Genomic DNA, 16,305 nt, shown 5'->3' on the forward strand with positions numbered 1-16,305 from the left:
TTTATCAACTCAAAGGGCAGTCAAAATGCCAACGTGAAAATAAACGAAATTTCTATGCGCTCTGCATACGAGAAACTTCAGAGCGCAAGGCGAGAAGGGGAGGAGGTGGGTGGAGGAGAAGAAGGACGTAAAAGAGGGAGGCAGCAAAAGAGCGAGAGAGTCTTCTCGGGGTATAACGGATACCGAGTTGTCTTTGTGTATGTGTTGGTGTGTGTGTGTATAGTTGTTGTTGTTTATGGCCATTACGTTACGTATACGCAACGTGTACGAATGGCAACACACTAGGGACGACGCTGCGAGGACGAGGACGAGGACGAGGACGACGACGGACGAGGATAAAAGAGAGAGAGTCGTCGATGGCTCTGTGACTATTTGTGTGCTGTGCCGGGGGAATGTGGGCGGCGTTTGGCCAATAGCGGAACTCGGGGGGGGGGAAGGGCAAACTTGTGCTTTGGTATACACAAAAATTGTTTCAATTCAACAACAACAATTTGAAAACAACAAATTTTTTTGTGTGTCACGCATAAAATGTGATTCGCTTGTTTGTGTGTGTGAGTTTTCCTTGCCAAGCTTTTCCTACTTCCCGCGTTTGCTTATATTTTATCATTTTTTGTTTTTCTGGCGAAAAAGCAGCAACAATGACAACTGCAAGAACAAGAACAACAACTAGTCCCAAAATCAAGTACGTTCACACACAATTTTTTGATAGAAGCACATATGAGTGTACATGAATACATACATAGATATATATGTATGTATGTGTGTAGTTGTGCCGCTGCTTTCTGTTTTTGTCGCTCGTCTGGGTTCTGGGCTGGCTTCTGGCTCTTGACCAGGCCGAAATACTATTTTTTTTGTAGTTGTTTTATTATGATTTGTTGTTGTTGTTGCTGTCGTTGACTTTTGTCTGGTTTGCTTGGCCTGGCTTTAAAAAAATTATTTTTTATGGCTTTTTTGGCGAAAAAAACGCAGTTTATATTTTTAAACACGACGTTGCTTGTGTGGTAACTGTTGTTGTTGCTGTTGTTTTTGTTCTCGTTGCTGTGTTGTTGCAGCACAGAACGCACGAAAACTGGCACACACTCACACACATACAGGAAAAACACAAACACACACACACAAACGCACACACTCTGAAATGTCGTCTAACGTACGAGTTGCTGCTGCTGCTACGACGACGACGACTGCGACGCCAACGTCAACGTTGTAGGAGAATATTATTGTGAACAAAAAACCGACAAAAACGTGAAAAACGTTGCGACTGCGAAAAACTGCGAACTGCGCGAACAGCGAACTGCGAACCTGCGACGGCTTCTATGACGGCGGCGAGAGTGTGTGTGGCAGAAGCAGAAGTGTTGCAATCACGACGGTAGAACAACGACTCAGCCGACAACAGCTAACGAAACGTCGACCAACTCAACTCTGGCGGCGGCCCCCATACATAGCGGGCAGCGCTGCAGCTGCGCCAGCGACGCCAACGTCGCGCACTTCGTGTTGTCGTCGTCGTCGTCGTCGTGTCTCGTTCGGCATTTCGCTGTTCGTACTTCTTTTTGTGTGCTCTCTTCTTTTTTGTTGGTTGGCGCTCTCTCTTAACGTTGTGAGTGTTTGCCGACAACGCAACGAGGGATGCAATGCACGTGTGAGAGAGTGCCTATGCATGTGGACGTAGATATGCATGTGTGTGTGTGTGTGAAAAAAGATTACAATAAACACATTTTAGCGATATTACATATTTGGCCTATTTATTAAGCAGCAGCAAATACCAATGACAACAGCAACAACAATCGGCAGCAGCAGCAGTAGCGCTTTGGACTACACTCCCACACCCACCACCAGCAGCACTGCTCCCCTCCCCCACACATACACTAGCGCTCTCGCTCTGGCGTGACGCTGACGTCGACGTTGACGTCGGTGCGCTATGGCTGGCCAAGCAAACACAGTTATGTTTTGCCGCTGCTCTCAGTCGCTGTCGCTGCGTGCGTTTAGTTTTTTTGATTCTTTGCTTATTGTGCAATGAGCCATGGCGACTTAATTGCTTTTCGTTTGGGCTTTTGGTTTCTATAAAACAACAAAAACAACAACGACAATAATAAGAGCAGCAACTGGCAGTTTTATTTTCTCTTTGCGCTACGCTGCACTTCAAATGCTCATTGTTGTAGTTATTGTTGTTGCTGTTGTTGTTGTAGTTGCTGCTGCTGCTGCGGCTGTCGTTCTATCTGTCATGGCGGAGGCGCATAAATAACGTGCTGATAAAAAATGGGCGAAGGGCGTACACACACACACAGACAGACAAACACACACGCAGCAGAGAGACAAACGTATTCACGTAATTATGGCCAGCGCTTTTATCAACTTCACGTTTTTTTGTGTTTTTCATTTTTGTGTAAAGCTCTCGATTACATAAGCGCCACGATGGAAATCTCGATAACTGTGGCTGGGAACGACAGCCGGACGTATGTATGCATGTGTGTATGTCTCTCTGTGTGTTTGTGTGTGTGTGTGTGAAGTTGGAAAATCTGAATTTGAATTTTTGAGCAGCGAGAAAAACAATCATGATAATTAAATTGAGTTCACTGATGCGTATACTTAACATTAAATTCAAAAGCAAACGCAGCTACAAAAGCTTCCTCAGCTCCGACGACGCGACCCGTCGCAGCTGCGTCGGGCACGTCGTCGCCTTAAAAAAAGAAAATACAAAAAAAAAAACGAAATAATGTTTTAAATTATAAAAAGAACCTTCAACTGCCAGCAGCCAAAGACGTCGCTGTCGACGTTAACGTCAACGTCGTCGTCGTCTCTGTGAGGGTGGCTCTCTGTTGTTGTACTCGTATTAGCAACAAAAAATTTATATAGGTTAACATTGCGCTCGTATCCCGCATGCTTGCGCCAGAGCAGGAGAGCGCGACATGCAAATGTGTGCCGCATGTCCTCCCATTCCCACTCCCAACACTTCCACTTCCACTCGTCACTCCAAAAACAACAACACGATAATCACAAAAAATCAAAGCCACTTTCTGTGCGCTCTCTTAAGTGCAAAAATCATAGAACAGTGCCTTGCACATCCCCCAAAAAACGTAGCTTTCGCTCTCTGCTCTTTCAAAAGAGAGCGTACGCCAAGGTAAAGAGAAGAGCGAGAGCTTTGCAATGTGCGTGGGCGATTCAGGAAGCACAGAGTTCCTAGTTGGACTAGTAAACCCGCAACCTTAAATAGAGCAAACTTCTTCGCCTTGCGTGTTGTTTTTACTACTACACTACACCTTTCTCTCTCTCACACACACTTGACAGCAGAGAGTTTGCTCATTCCTGCTGCTGTTCTGCCATGTTTATTATAGGCAGCAAAGGGCATAATAAAGTTGTGTGTCAAGGAGTCTATAAATAACGTTTTAAGCTGATCTCAGTTTTAGAGTATGCGCTAGTCGATTAGCTTGTTACTTGAATATTTGCTTGGGTTGTATAATAAATAATTTGAGAATAAATCACGAAGAAATCAACAGTAAACCACACACACCACCTCCCTCTCCCACCCTAGTTAAATGGAGCGCGAAATGTAAGCGGCGCATATCATGTGAAAGACGTTTTAATGGGTCAGCAGAGCGGCGACTAGACGTTGAGTTGAGTTTTCGACCTTAAAACGCATTAGCAGCACTTGGATAAATCGTAATAATTTTATTAGCAAACATGAAAAGCGGACCCGAGAGTCGCTTAACTGGCCAACTTAATAGTGTGTATGTGTGAGTGTGTTTCGAAAGGTGTGTGAGTGTGTGGCTATAATTTTAGAGAAGTTTACCCAAAAAAACAGACTCCAATAAGAAACAAACCTCTAACCCGTAGTGCGACAGAGAACGCACGACGTGACAAGTCGTGACGTGACAAGTGCAGCGCCCAAGGTAAATGCTGCGTTTTAGTTGCGTTGCGTTACGTTGAGTGCAAGATCAACGCAGGCCGAAAAAAAGAGCGAGCCAGAGAGCGAGTATAACGAAAGAAAAACCACGCGCGGCGAGTGACAATCAGACAAACAGACACACACACACACACATACAGCGAAGCGACTGTTCTCATACACAGCGACACACACACGTGTGTATATTTGGATGCTGTTTGTCTGCTTGTTCTAGCGTCAAGTGTTGACTAAATGAAAAAGAACAAGCAGCTAAAATACTCGTTTTAGAGTTAGAGCTAAAACAGCAGCAGCCACTCTCGAAGAACCTTTCCCCCTTCCTCCCTACTATCCGCTGCCTCTGCTTCTTCTTCGGCCAGCGAATGTTGTGCGCGTTTGACACACTGACCCAATTCCCGGTTTCGATTTTCTGGTTTTTCTCACAAATACACGTTTGTCCGCTGCATGCACATGTGTTTTCTGTATGTGTGATGCGTGTGTTCTTCATCAACTCTGGAAAAACGAGTTGCATGCATAGAATATTCGCCACCATACAAACATTTGCCTTCCCCTCCTCCCGCGAACTAAAGTTCCATTTCCCATAAGCGAGTTTCCAAAAATTAGAGTAGTCGCTATACACACACAAGCAAACAACTAAACTCACTTACCTTTTATCCAAATCGTTGTTGCATTTGTCTTGCTCGCTTTTGTAGCCGCAGTTGCCGTTCTTGTTGTTGTCTCACACGCACACACATGCAAATCGAGAGGGAGGTACGTAAGGGCTTACGCTATTTGCTTATTACGATAAACGGTTGACAATTGACGTTACGTTACGGTGCGGTTGATTTGCTTGCTGTTATCGTTGTTGTTGTTGCTGTTTTCTTATGTTTTTTTGTTTCTTTTTTATTGGAATTGGTGGCGGGTTTTTTAGAAGGGTTCCGATTTGAAATTGAATTACACTATTTTATTTTTAGATATATATATTTTACACTACTAGAGATCTTACTTCCTACGAATCACAATTACAAGTGAATATGAAATGCCCCGAAAAAATCAACGACAGTTACAAAATACACACACACATCTGACTATTTACGCACTGACTACTCTAGATATGTCCTTTCTCTTTCCACAAAAATTTATGTTCATCTCACTTACAAAACACACATATGTAGCATGCGTGTATTTCTTTATTTCCTTTTTGTACGCTTGTTTGTATGTGTGTGTGTGTATGCACATGCAACACGCGTCGTCTTCTATAAAAAGGTAGCGAGCGACTTGACTTCTTATGCTGCACTCTTGCGGTAAATCAACATATCACACACATACACTTTTCTTTAGGGCACCGAAATTTTTCTTATATGACGTAACGAAATTTCGTGTGCTTTTCACAATAAATGGCTCAGCAAACAAACTGACTAATCGGTTCAATAGGCCACTGCATGCATTTTCAAAAAACGTGTAACGGCGATTTGCAATTCAAAAAATGCTGGCAAGAACCGAGAACGCACTCACACGGCAGAGCACGGAATTATTTATAACGTAAATAATGATTGGGCTGCAGTGTTGTACAGGGCAATAACAGTTGGCTAGTGTTGCAAATGCATGTGAAGCGACACCGGTAGCAAGATGTTAACGCAAAAATGAGCGCTGTTAAGTAAAGTGGGTGCTGCGCGTATTTGCAGCAGCGTAAACTATTTGAATAGATAGGAGAAAACGAATTGACAAAATTAAATAAAACTGCGAAAGTAGCTTTCTCCTGCTAATCGTTTGAGTAGCTTTTGTTATCACTGTTAAAAAAATGATGCAGGTGTTAAGTAAACAGCTGATCGGTATATTCTACAATATTAAGTTGCTCTCTATTTTCAGTTTGTGCAGCCCTGCACAATAACAGTTGCTGTTAATCAATCAGCTGACTCGCGCATTCAACAAAAAGCAAAAAAAAACAACGTAGTTTTCCAGTTGCAATTGATAAAATGTACTAAAAAGGCGCAAAATGTCGCTAGTGGATCATGACTCATGGTAAGCACATCATCAGCGATTAGAATAGCCAGCATTGTTCAACATTTCATATGCAGGGACATCGAATATGAAGGTTGCGAGCGCTTGAGGCATCAATTGCTCGTGCAGCTGAATCAGCGTCGCCAGCATGAGACGTCTCCCAACTCCACAGAATACGTGAAACTCACAGGTAGCATACATTCCGGTTTGGAACAGTTGAACAAAGATGTCAGCCACCTCAAGGTGGTGCTGGACAATGCCATCACCTGGGAAACTAGCCCCGAATCGGAGCTGCAGCAACGTCGCATCGACTGGGATAAATTGACCTCGCAGTTGCGCGTAATTACCACGCAATTCAACACCAGCACACGTGCCCATCAAGCGGCGCTGCCCTCCAGCTCGGTGTGGCAAAATGCGGGCCCTTCAAACCCAACTCCAAATAGAAACCTGGATGCCGAGTCCATGAAGCGATTGCAAACGGAGATGCTGGAGAATCAGAATCGTGGCCTTGAGGTGCTGTCGGCGACCATTGGACGGCAACGAGAACTGGCCACCGTACTGGGTAACGAGGTGGAGGATCAGAACAACATTCTGGATAATCTTTCGAATACCATGGATCGTGTGGAGTCTGGAGTCCAGCGAGATACTCGAAGCATTGGCCAAATCAATCGCACCGACAGCACTTGCGGTTACTGGCTGGTGATCATAGCGCTCTTTGTGGCCATTATCATTGTGTTGCTGGTCTAGCGTCTCAATTGTTATATATATGTATATGTATGTCTATATTCAGTTTTGATTCCAAATAAGAGTCTCGTATTGACTCTGTGTATGTTTAACTTTAATGCTCCTACCACGATTTTAAATAAACTGTAAAGTTCTAACGCAGCCCGTCAATAATTTGAGCAACTTGTAGTTGGAGAATTAAGATATTATTGTTATTTCTCCAAATAGCAATTTGATATTCTATGTGTTTTGCTCTTCGAAAATTTCAGCTTTCTAGCTTTTTATTGATGGGCGTTACGTTCATAGTTTTGTCAGTCAGTAGTTCGTATAGTCAGTATATTGTATAGTCAGTATATCGTATAGTCAGTATATCGTATAGTCAGTATATCGTATAGTCAGTATATCGTATAGTCAGTATATCGTATAGTCAGTATATCGTATAGTCAGTATATCGTATAGTCAGTATATCGTATAGTCAGTATATCGTATAGTCAGTATATTGTATAGTCAGTATATCGTATAGTCAGTATATTGTATATATGATACTATATATTATATATCTATATCAGTGTACATACATATATTATGCATATTGATAGAGATATATAAATGTGCGCTATTGTTTTCTAATCTAATCTTGGAAATAATTGTTATAAAATAGTAAATATGCCAATATATTGGGAATATTTCTTTCCCTTATAGTCCAATCAGTTTAATTGAATGTGCAATGAGTGCAATAGTTAAAAGTTTCTATATAAATTATTATGTAAATTCAATGGAAAGGTGAAAATTCATGTGAAATAATTGTCCAATTAAATTCAGCAAATTTCAGGTCTTTAAAATTGTCTTGTTTTAAAAAGTTGTAATATCAATTCAATATAAACTCGCTATGCAATCTGAAATAATTCTGTCAGCAGAAGCGCTTTATTTAGGGATAGTTCTGTTTGAGTCTGATGTGAGAATTGTAAATTCACATCGTGCCTTTTTAAAAAATAGAATTGATTCAATAAATAATTCTACTAATTCACTACGATGTCGAAGAGTTTAGTATAAAACTTGTAAATCTATCATATATGTTTCCCTCATCCTGTATTTTTAAAAATAGACTTGATAGCTATAAATAATTCAACTAATTCACTACAATGTCGAAAAGGGATTCTGTAATTACTTTAGAGATATTTGAACTACTTTTCTCGATTTCTGAAATACAGAAATGATTGTCAGAAAAAAGCCCATTAATTCACTATAATATAACAAGATTTCTGCAATTATATTCCAACATCTAGTGCAAGTTTTTCCCCAATTTGTTATTCTCACAAATCGGTTTCGTTAATTCCAACAGGTTTATTTCGGCCTCCATCCACAGCATGGATATTAAATTACATTTACAGCGTATTACAACATTATCTACTTAAGTTCAGATGCGTAGGGCACATTGGCCAGGTTGCCAATGGCGCCCACGGACAGCTTGGAGCCGGCCACCTTCTTGGCAGCAGCCTGCACCTGTTGCACCGAAATGCCATCGATGGCAGCGACCAAAGCGTCGGCTTCCAGGACAGTGCGATTGAGGGCAGCCTGGCGACCGATCTCCTTGATCAGGCCACTGTCCGAGGAGTACTTGGTCACGACGCTGGCCTTGAGCGCCGCCTTGCCGCGCTGCACATCCTTCTCGGAAATCGAGCCCGATTTCAGAGCACGCACCAAAAAGTCAACAGCCTTGCCAATGTCCTTGCTGTCGGCCGAGGCCACAAAGCCAAAGAGGCCGGCATCCGTGTAGCTGGCATTCAAACCCTTCACAGAGACGGGCGCATCACCAGCACAGTTGGCAGCCTCACCGAACAGACCCGACAGATTGCCACGCTTGGTGGGTTTGCCGGCAACAGCCTGTTTCAGAATGGCAAAGGCCAAGGCTTCCTTCTCGTTGGAGGCAGCGGCACCTTCGCCGGCCACAGCGACCACAGCACGATGTCCGGCGGTGTCCTTGCGTGCATCACCACCATAGTAGCTGGTGCTGGCGCTCTTGCTGCCCGAGGAGCCACTTGGGAAACTCAAGTTCTGGGCAAAACCAGACAGAGTGTTGTTATCGATGCCAACGCCCACAACGGCGGCAGATCCGGGAGCATAGTTGTTGGCCACGTAGTGCAACAGATTCTCGCTGGAGATGTTGGCCAGCTGGAAGCGTGGGATGTAGATGGAGTTGCCCAGACCGCGACGGAAGGCAGCCTTGTGCACCAGCTCAATGGCGCGTTGCTGCAATTAAGCGAAGATAAAGAGATTCATTTAAATAGAGATTGATTGTTGACTCACCTCTGTGGTCACTGCATCCAATTGGTTCTTCAGCGTCTTGGCGTTATCCTTGAGCTCCCAGGGCTTGAAGGCAGGCAGCAACAGATCCTGCAGATAGCGCAGACCGGTCTCGATATTCTCGGATGTTGTCTCCACAGTGTAGCCAACGAATTCGCGATCTCCCCAAGCGCTCAAGGTGCCGCCAACCTGCTGAATGTGACGAGCAATGGCAAAGGCGCTGGAACGTTGTGTGCTGAGGCTGCCAGCAAGACGCAGCAGATGCGAAGCACCCTGGGTGTCGTAGGCCTCGTTGCGGGAGCCAGCGCTGTCCAAAATAAATCATCAATAGTTAAATCTTTCATTCAGCTCGAGGAGCAACTGCAACTTACCGCAGCACGATGGAGACACGCGAAACGGGAACTGAGGCTTCAGCTGTGGCCACCACCAGTTTGTTGTCCAGCACATTTACGCTGATAGGGGAGGTATCACCAACCAGACGTGGGCAGACGGCATATCCCCGTTTCTATCAATAAACAGCAATACATTATTATTACACTAAATTGCAACTTTACTATTTACGTAACACGACTATCGGAATCATTTTTTTGTCTGGCTTTTTGTTGGTTAAGTTAGCAAAACTTACGGAGACAGCGCGCAAGAGAGGTGTCTTGCTTGCATTAAAAGCCATTTGTGTTGATTTTAATGTTCAACTAATTTGCGTTTGCCCCGTCAATTAAATAATATTACGGAATTTCGCGTTGCGTGCGATTTTTTCCACCCGTTTTCGTCGTTGGTGATCAGCGTGACCGCAGTTTAGTACGTCAAATATACCGACAAGGTATAGAGCAAATTTCACGTTTTAAAAGTTTTTATACTAAACTTTACTTCAAAAACAAAGAAATAATTTTTCAACGCACATTTGATGTTTATTCTTAATTTATGCGAGTTACTTATATTTAGCTTAATTTTATTTATTTTTGTGAATTAAGTTTTTAGTTTTGATCAAAAACTTATTTATTTTTAGCTGTAGCGGCAGTGCAGTGGTTTTTTATGTACATATATTAAACTGAGTAGATAAAAATACTGTTTGTAATTTAATTTTTTGAGTATTTAATTGAAATTAAAATGTAATATAGAAAAGCAAAATAAATTACCAATTTAAAATCTTCGTACATTTTTGTTAAACGGTTAACGTGTGACCAGACTTTAAACAATAAAAATTACATATTTTGGTATTCTTTGAAAGTAAATTTTCAGGCTGAGCTTATCGAAATTAGTTGATTTTATTTGATTAATTACATATTAATTACAATGTGCACACCTAAACTATCATTTCAAGATCGCGCGCATAGCTGAGCACCTGCTCGGCCAGCTCCTCTGAAGGCAGCAGTTCCTTCGGCTTTATGCTGCGATCCGTAAAGCTGTAGTTGCCATTGCCCTCGAGTTTCCATTGTCGCTTCTCGCCGAATGCTTTAATCTCGTCGGGTACTCGCAAATTGAGACGTTTGGCAGCCTCTTTGGCGGAGATTTTCTCGTAGGACATTTCAATGCAGGCACCAATTTCATCACGCACTGTTTCCACCAGCAGATCCATGAAATAGTTGTAAACTTCGGCGGGCATCGAAGATTTCGCTTGGAAGATTTTATTGTAGCGTCCCTCCATGATGTATTGCTCCAGCGCCAGAATGGGTTTAATGTATTGATTGTGCTGAATTATGTCCACAGACAGCAGTTCCAATTCAGTGTGGAAATCCGAGACACGATTGCCAGAAAGAAGATACAATAAATTGAGTCCCAGCAATTTGTATTTGTTGTCCGATTCACCGATTATTTTGGCATAATCATAGTAATAGCACTTCAGTTGTGACATGTAGCGTTCAAAGGCCAGCAGATCTTTACTGATCACACTGTGCTCCACGGCAATTTCCAGGACGGAACGCGCCAGCAACAATTGCTTCTTGGAGTTCTGGGCATCGGTGCCGTCAGTGGGCAGAAAAGACAACTTGACGAGCGCCACTTTCAGTTGTTCCAGCAGTTGACCGCATTTGGGCGTGTTGGGCGGACGCTTTGTCCACTCGGCAGTAAGCTCCTTGTAGAGTGCTTCCACTGTAGCCATCTTTTATGCACAATATTTAGTTATTTTGAAACAAAAACACAGCAAACTCGGCAGCAAGTTGAGAATGATTTTCGCTTTTGCTCTTCTTCTTCGTGGTACTTGCTAGTCACAGGCAATTGTATGCGAATCGGTTGGCAGCTCTTTTCGTCAGAGTGAGACCGTAAAATGCGAAATATATATTCATCATGTATAACATACTAAAAAGTACTCGAATTTGTATGATTCAAAATGTCGTTACTTATTAATTTATCTTGTAAATATATAAAAAATCATCTTTTAACGGAAATGTTACAGGCAAATACTCGGTTTATATTTTAATATTTCTTAAAAACAGTATTAAGAAATGCGTTTTGAAAATTTATTTGTATTTCTGTGTTGAGGTATATTTCTTCAAGATTATGGTCTTAATTCATATAAACGAGTAATGGATTCAATAATTAATTTATATTGTTTTGCTGTTTAAGAGCGTAGTATTACAATTCAGATATTTTGCAAATTCTAAAAACGTTTCTGCCATCGTTACTTTCCCACCTCTGTATCGCTGTTATCGATAACAGACGCCAAGGCATATGCATTTTGGTATTTCAAAATTGATTGAATTCACTTAACTTTCGACGACATATACAAAATGTCTGAGGACAAGGACGCCTGGGACGATAGCCTATTGGTCAAGGCCTACGATGACTCCGTGAACTTGGCCCGTGAAACTCTAGCACGCCGCATTGCCGACTCCACCAACAACCGACGCGAGGAAAACGAGGCCGATGAAAACGAAAAGCCGGACATGGAACAAACGGAGAATAAACCGTTTAAAGTAGGCGACTTTGCACGCGCCACATACACTGATGGCCTGGATTACGAAGGCAAAGTGGCTTCTATTAATGAGCAGGCGCAAACCTGCATACTGCGCTATGTGGGATATGAAAACGAACAGGAAATTCCCCTGGCCGAATTGTTGCCAACGTGGGGCGCCGACGCACGTCGCTTGCAGCACGAGGTAGCTAAAGCGGATGCCGAGGATGCTGAAGCTGAGCCAACAGCTCAACAGCAACGTGTCAAGAACAACAATAAGAAACCAGCTGCCGCCAAAGGAAAGCAGCAGGCAACCAGCTCACGCGCCAGTGGATTGAGTATGCCTCCAATGCCGATGGTGCCACCAATGTTTGCGTCCTCCTCCGCTGGGGTGGATGGTGAACCGGATCAGGACTTTGTGGCTATGCTGACAGCCTGGTACATGTCTGGATATTATACTGGATTGTATCAGGGCAGGAAGGAGGGAGGCGCTAAGAAGAAGGCAGCAAAGAAATAATCATACAAAGTAATCCATCTCAAGCAGAGAGCAAGACTCTTTATTTCATCTAGACATTAAGAATAAAAAAATGTTAAGAACATCGCAATTGCATTTTATTTAGCATAGTTAACGGGTTGTCAATGGCAGACCAGTGCTGCAACATTGGCTATGACTATATATGTAAGTACAAATTTAGCTACTTAAATGTAATCTTTAGGAATAATAGCTATAAATGATTTTTGCTTTAATAGTGCCTATATAAAGATGGCCAAGTGATATTAAGCTGATGATATTAAGCTTCTGAAGCCAATGCACAGCCATTCGAAAATCACTTAATTTTCCTATTATGGCAATTTTTTCTCAAAAATTGCGGCAGCACTGAGAGCACTCATTAATGATAACAGGACAGACCCGTTGGATATCGATAGCAAGTGCAGGGGAAATTGCATACTAAATCAGTTATCGATAACAGGCCTTTAAGCTGCAGACTGCAGTGCAAAGTGTAGTTATCGATGGGACGCTATTAACAATGCACGGCATCAATATCAACAAACATCGAAGTAAGATAAATTAAAGTAAAAATGTTGAATTAAACACACAATTGATACGGGTTTATTGCAGCTCAGGCGCGCATTATCGACTTTGGCGATCGAACGCAGCCCATTGTGGTGGACTACCGAAACTCACGCAAGTATTTCAAGACCAAACACTATGAAGGTACGCCCGGCTTGAATTGGATTGAATTTAATGTGCATCACGAGGGTGCATTGAATTTTAGCACCGATCCCAAGCAATTGATACTAGATGCACTCTTCAAGGCCATCGAAGGCAATGGGCTGTTTCCCGTCAACTATCAGGTAAGTGCACAAAATGATCATTTGCATATTTATGCTGACTTTGCAACTTTTTGTCGACAGTGCGGACAAAATGTGGACACATTCTTGGCTCGTACCTGCAAACCGGCGCTGGACAAGCTCTTTCAGCGTGGCCTCAGCATACAGACAGTGTCTGGCATTGAGTTGCAACTGTCTGTGTGTCTAAATGCAGCCGCCTACAACAGAAGTCAGATTTCGCCAGCTGTGATCATTAGTCAGGTAAGGATTCCTAATTTTATTGATACAGAAGCGTTATACAGTTGTGTGTTTTATGATTTCTATAGGTAATATCTCGCCTTATGGACAATTTGGAGACTGTGGAAGGCGTGCCCGGTGTGCTGAATCTGTGCAACTTTAAAGCCAATGAATCGTTCAAGCATGTTGTGGTGCGTCTCTCCAACTTGGCTACTCTTCAGTTGGTTTGCTCCACCATCTACAACAATGATGATAATCGACGTGCGCTGAAGGGCTTCAGCTTTGCCTGCAATCAAATAAGCGATCTGGGACCATTAAAACTCTTTGGTGATGTCGACTATGATTTGTTGGATTTAACCTACAATCGAGTGAGTTTTATAAAGCACACCTTTATAATATAAATCTTGAAGACTTACACTCGTTGCAGCTAAGTTCCGCTGTGCGTTTGTGCAGCGATTTGCAGCGCGTGCGCGCCAAGCATTTGAAGCTGCTGGAGAATCCCATCGCCAAGAAGAAGCAGTATCCAAACTGCCTGGAACCATTGAAAACAAACTTTCAAATTATCGTAAGTGCTGTAAGAAAACGTTTAAGTAGATAAATTTTCTAGAGAATTCTTTGTTGCACAGGATGGCGTACCCTTTGACAAGCTGTATAAAATGTACACGCCGTTAAACTATGAGATTGATGTGGAATGCGATGGCACACGCATTGATTGGAGCAACAAGTCGAAACTTAACGAGTTTAAGCACAGCTCCGATTGGCATTCGTTTTTGGTGAGAAAGTTAAGTCATTCTTAAGCAGACACTTATAAGATTGTTTCAAATACTTTGCAGATACCCGATGCACAGTGTGAGATTACTAAGGAGTTGCTCTTTGATTATATCTCTATTTCACTCCATCCGCAACTAGGAGAGTTCTATCCCTGCTATTACAAGGTGAGCAGACAAAGTAGTTAGCAACTCAAAAGGTTTAACATTTGTGTATTTTCAGTTCGATGGCGGCGAGCATCGTTTTCTGGTTCGCGATTGTTTCGATCAGATCGAACATCTTGTGCAGACGCTTAACCTGGAGCTCAAAATACCCGAGCTAGTGAACACGCTGGACGATGTGCAGGAGCTCAACTATGAGCGCTCCATTGCCTACTATCTGCGCATGAATGTGAGCTCGTTTAAGCAGGGTCACGTGGATCCCAAACAATGCATCGAACAGGCTGTGCAAAAGCGCTTTAATGCCATCAATCGTACGCTCAACTTGACACAGTTTCAGCAAACCGAAGGACTGGAGCATGTGATTGTGCTGCTCAGTTCACCGAAGATACTCGGCAGCATTTTGCGCATGGCATCGCGTAAATTCATGGGCAACTGTGTCGACTTGCGGCTGGGCAATAACAAGATCGTGAGCGCCAATAACTTGCGCTCCTTGTCGCTGTTGAGTAGTCTGCAAGCGCTGGATTTGAGTCAGAATTGGATAAATGATTTGTCCGAAATCAGTTGCCTTGGCGATGTGCCTCTGAAATCGTTGCGCTTACATGGGAATCCCGTCTGCCGCAAATACAGTTTGCCCAGCGAGTATATCGCCGCGGTAACGCAAATATTTTCCACACTTCTCAAGCTGGACGACGTGGAGCTGAGCAGCAAACCGGGATTGACTACGCAGAAGGATTTTCTGTGCAACCTGTCGGCTTATGAGTTGACAAATGAGTTTTTGACAACTTATCTGCGGGAATTCGAGCAGTTGGATCAACGCATCAATATGATAAAGTATTATACGGAAAACTCCATATTTACGATGACCTGCAGCTTCGATATAAATCGCTGTGCTCGGCCCTCGAGTGAGCTCTTCAAGCGCATCAATAAGTACAACTATCATAGCAGGAATCTCATCAAGAACTCGCTGGACACTTGTCGCCTAAGTGTGGGCACCAATGATATAATGGCTGTGCTGATGCAGCTCCCGGTGGTCAGGCACGATTACGTCTCACTGCAGACGGATGTGATGCACTACGATGCCAATATGATTGTGATCAATGTAATTGGTTTGCTGCGCGATGAACCCGACTTGCTGTTGGCATTTAGCAGGCAAATTGTGCTGCATGTGGACGCTGTGGGTTTGGTGGGTAGTTGAGTGAAGTACTCCATTAATTTCTCTACTAATATTATATATTTTGGTTCAGGGCATTGGCAAAGGAGCACGCCGTCTGAAGATCATCAACGAGCGCTTCAACATTATGAATCCGACGAGGAAGCAAGCACGCGATGGCTTCAAGTTCTGCGAGTTGCCCAGCCAGGTGACAGTGAAGCAGGAGCATGAGGAGGATTCCGTGGATGTTAAGGAGCACAAACTGATTATATTCCAGGAGATAACTGGCTTGCGTCCCAGATGGTGCACACGCATCGTGCAGGAGGAAGCCAACTGGAACTTTGAGGTAGCTTTGCAAAAGTTCCTAGAGATGCAGTCGGGTGACGAATTGCCCAATGATGCATTTGCCTGAGCTAAATTATATAGAATTTTATATATAGTTATAGTGTTAGATAGTAAGTATGACGTAAAACACTTGTTAGAAGTGTCAGAGCCGTAAGAAGAGCCATATTGTATTCCGCGATAATGTCAAGTGCCAAAGTATCCCTATCAAAGAATTACGCAGAAATCTATAATGTGATAATTACTGGAGTGCCTTCAAATCTTTGAACTTGTACCATAACAACGAATATATGGACTAGACTGATGTCTCTCTCTTCTCTCTCCCGATTGGAATCGCAAACACTTATCAGCTGTACAATTATAACTAAATTAATATATAGTTACTAAGATAATCGTTGTCGAACTTTGCTTTTAATACTTAGGATCTACATAGGTAGTGACTACAGCGACTCCTTCACTGAGAGAGCGGAAAACAAACGAGAGAGGGGGAGCAAGAGAGAGAGCCAACGAGAGCGCGCTCGTC

The 16,305-nt window shown here is 43.0% G+C and overlaps 6 protein-coding genes across 15 annotated transcripts in view; 3 read left to right on the forward strand and 3 right to left on the reverse strand.

Annotated features, from left to right (window-relative positions):
* LOC132793945 (protein boule) overlaps window positions 1–4,914 on the reverse strand; it is a 34,376-nt gene extending 29,462 nt beyond the window's left edge. For 4 of the 10 annotated variants that reach the window (XM_060804121.1, XM_060804119.1, XM_060804120.1 and 1 more), the window contains exon 1: window positions 4,543–4,914. The gene's annotated coding sequence lies outside the window, so the exon portion shown is untranslated. Of the gene's footprint in view, window positions 1–1,151; window positions 1,347–4,542 lie in introns of those variants that run through there. The other 6 variants (XM_060804124.1, XM_060804123.1, XM_060804115.1 and 3 more) reach the window with 5 other exon arrangements.
* An 838-nt stretch (window positions 4,915–5,752) lies between these two features.
* LOC132793946 (syntaxin-8) lies at window positions 5,753–6,756 on the forward strand. The gene is made up of 2 exons (XM_060804126.1): window positions 5,753–5,896; window positions 5,953–6,756. The coding sequence occupies exons 1-2, from the start codon at window positions 5,871–5,873 to the stop codon at window positions 6,620–6,622; spliced, it is 696 nt and encodes a 231-aa protein (XP_060660109.1). The 5' UTR covers window positions 5,753–5,870; the 3' UTR covers window positions 6,623–6,756.
* Window positions 6,757–7,918: 1,162 nt separating this feature from the next.
* Window positions 7,919–9,704, reverse strand: LOC132790188 (cytochrome b-c1 complex subunit 2, mitochondrial). Its single transcript, XM_060798646.1, has 4 exons — window positions 9,528–9,704; window positions 9,274–9,407; window positions 8,906–9,209; window positions 7,919–8,848 (listed from the first exon to the last, which is right to left on the reverse strand). The coding sequence occupies exons 1-4, from the start codon at window positions 9,570–9,572 to the stop codon at window positions 8,006–8,008; spliced, it is 1,326 nt and encodes a 441-aa protein (XP_060654629.1). The 5' UTR covers window positions 9,573–9,704; the 3' UTR covers window positions 7,919–8,005.
* A 444-nt stretch (window positions 9,705–10,148) lies between these two features.
* On the reverse strand, window positions 10,149–11,110 carry LOC132790189 (26S proteasome non-ATPase regulatory subunit 8). The gene has a single exon (XM_060798647.1). The coding sequence runs from the start codon at window positions 10,998–11,000 to the stop codon at window positions 10,206–10,208; it is 795 nt and encodes a 264-aa protein (XP_060654630.1). The 5' UTR covers window positions 11,001–11,110; the 3' UTR covers window positions 10,149–10,205.
* Window positions 11,111–11,522: 412 nt separating this feature from the next.
* Window positions 11,523–12,387, forward strand: LOC132789421 (survival motor neuron protein). Its single transcript, XM_060797428.1, has one exon. The coding sequence runs from the start codon at window positions 11,629–11,631 to the stop codon at window positions 12,307–12,309; it is 681 nt and encodes a 226-aa protein (XP_060653411.1). The 5' UTR covers window positions 11,523–11,628; the 3' UTR covers window positions 12,310–12,387.
* Window positions 12,388–12,747: 360 nt separating this feature from the next.
* On the forward strand, window positions 12,748–16,214 carry LOC132789955 (nuclear RNA export factor 2). The gene is made up of 9 exons (XM_060798315.1): window positions 12,748–12,851; window positions 12,913–13,148; window positions 13,209–13,385; window positions 13,451–13,729; window positions 13,789–13,926; window positions 13,988–14,134; window positions 14,195–14,296; window positions 14,352–15,473; window positions 15,535–16,214. Exons 1-9 carry the CDS (start codon window positions 12,821–12,823, stop codon window positions 15,850–15,852), a joined length of 2,550 nt encoding a protein of 849 aa, XP_060654298.1. The 5' UTR covers window positions 12,748–12,820; the 3' UTR covers window positions 15,853–16,214.
* Window positions 16,215–16,305: the final 91 nt, after the last annotated feature.

Source organism: Drosophila nasuta, chromosome 3 (assembly GCF_023558535.2).
Source record: "Drosophila nasuta strain 15112-1781.00 chromosome 3, ASM2355853v1, whole genome shotgun sequence".
NCBI classification, from domain to species: domain Eukaryota; kingdom Metazoa; phylum Arthropoda; class Insecta; order Diptera; family Drosophilidae; genus Drosophila; species Drosophila nasuta.

What these genes read in the sequence shown, in the direction of transcription:
- LOC132789955 (XM_060798315.1), top strand. Translation starts at nt 12,821, where the DNA reads ATGCACGGCATCAATATCAACAAACATCGAA. An exon ending in AAACAAACTTTCAAATTATC is followed by an intron (nt 13,927 to 13,987) that starts GTAAGTGCTGTA and finishes TTTGTTGCACAG; the next exon opens with GATGGCGTACCCTTTGACAA. An exon ending in TCTATCCCTGCTATTACAAG is followed by an intron (nt 14,297 to 14,351) that starts GTGAGCAGACAA and finishes GTGTATTTTCAG; the next exon opens with TTCGATGGCGGCGAGCATCG.
- LOC132789421 (XM_060797428.1), top strand. Translation starts at nt 11,629, where the DNA reads ATGTCTGAGGACAAGGACGCCTGGGACGATAGCCTATTGGTCAAGGCC.
- LOC132790188 (XM_060798646.1), bottom strand. Translation starts at nt 9,572, where the DNA reads ATGGCTTTTAATGCAAGCAAGACACCTCTCTTGCGCGCTGTCTCC. An exon ending in CTCTCTTGCGCGCTGTCTCC is followed by an intron (nt 9,408 to 9,527) that starts GTAAGTTTTGCT and finishes GTTTATTGATAG; the next exon opens with AAACGGGGATATGCCGTCTG. An exon ending in TGGATGCAGTGACCACAGAG is followed by an intron (nt 8,849 to 8,905) that starts GTGAGTCAACAA and finishes GCTTAATTGCAG; the next exon opens with CAACGCGCCATTGAGCTGGT.
- LOC132790189 (XM_060798647.1), bottom strand. Translation starts at nt 11,000, where the DNA reads ATGGCTACAGTGGAAGCACTCTACAAGGAGCTTACTGCCGAGTGGACA.
- LOC132793946 (XM_060804126.1), top strand. Translation starts at nt 5,871, where the DNA reads ATGTCGCTAGTGGATCATGACTCATG. An exon ending in CTAGTGGATCATGACTCATG is followed by an intron (nt 5,897 to 5,952) that starts GTAAGCACATCA and finishes TTTCATATGCAG; the next exon opens with GGACATCGAATATGAAGGTT.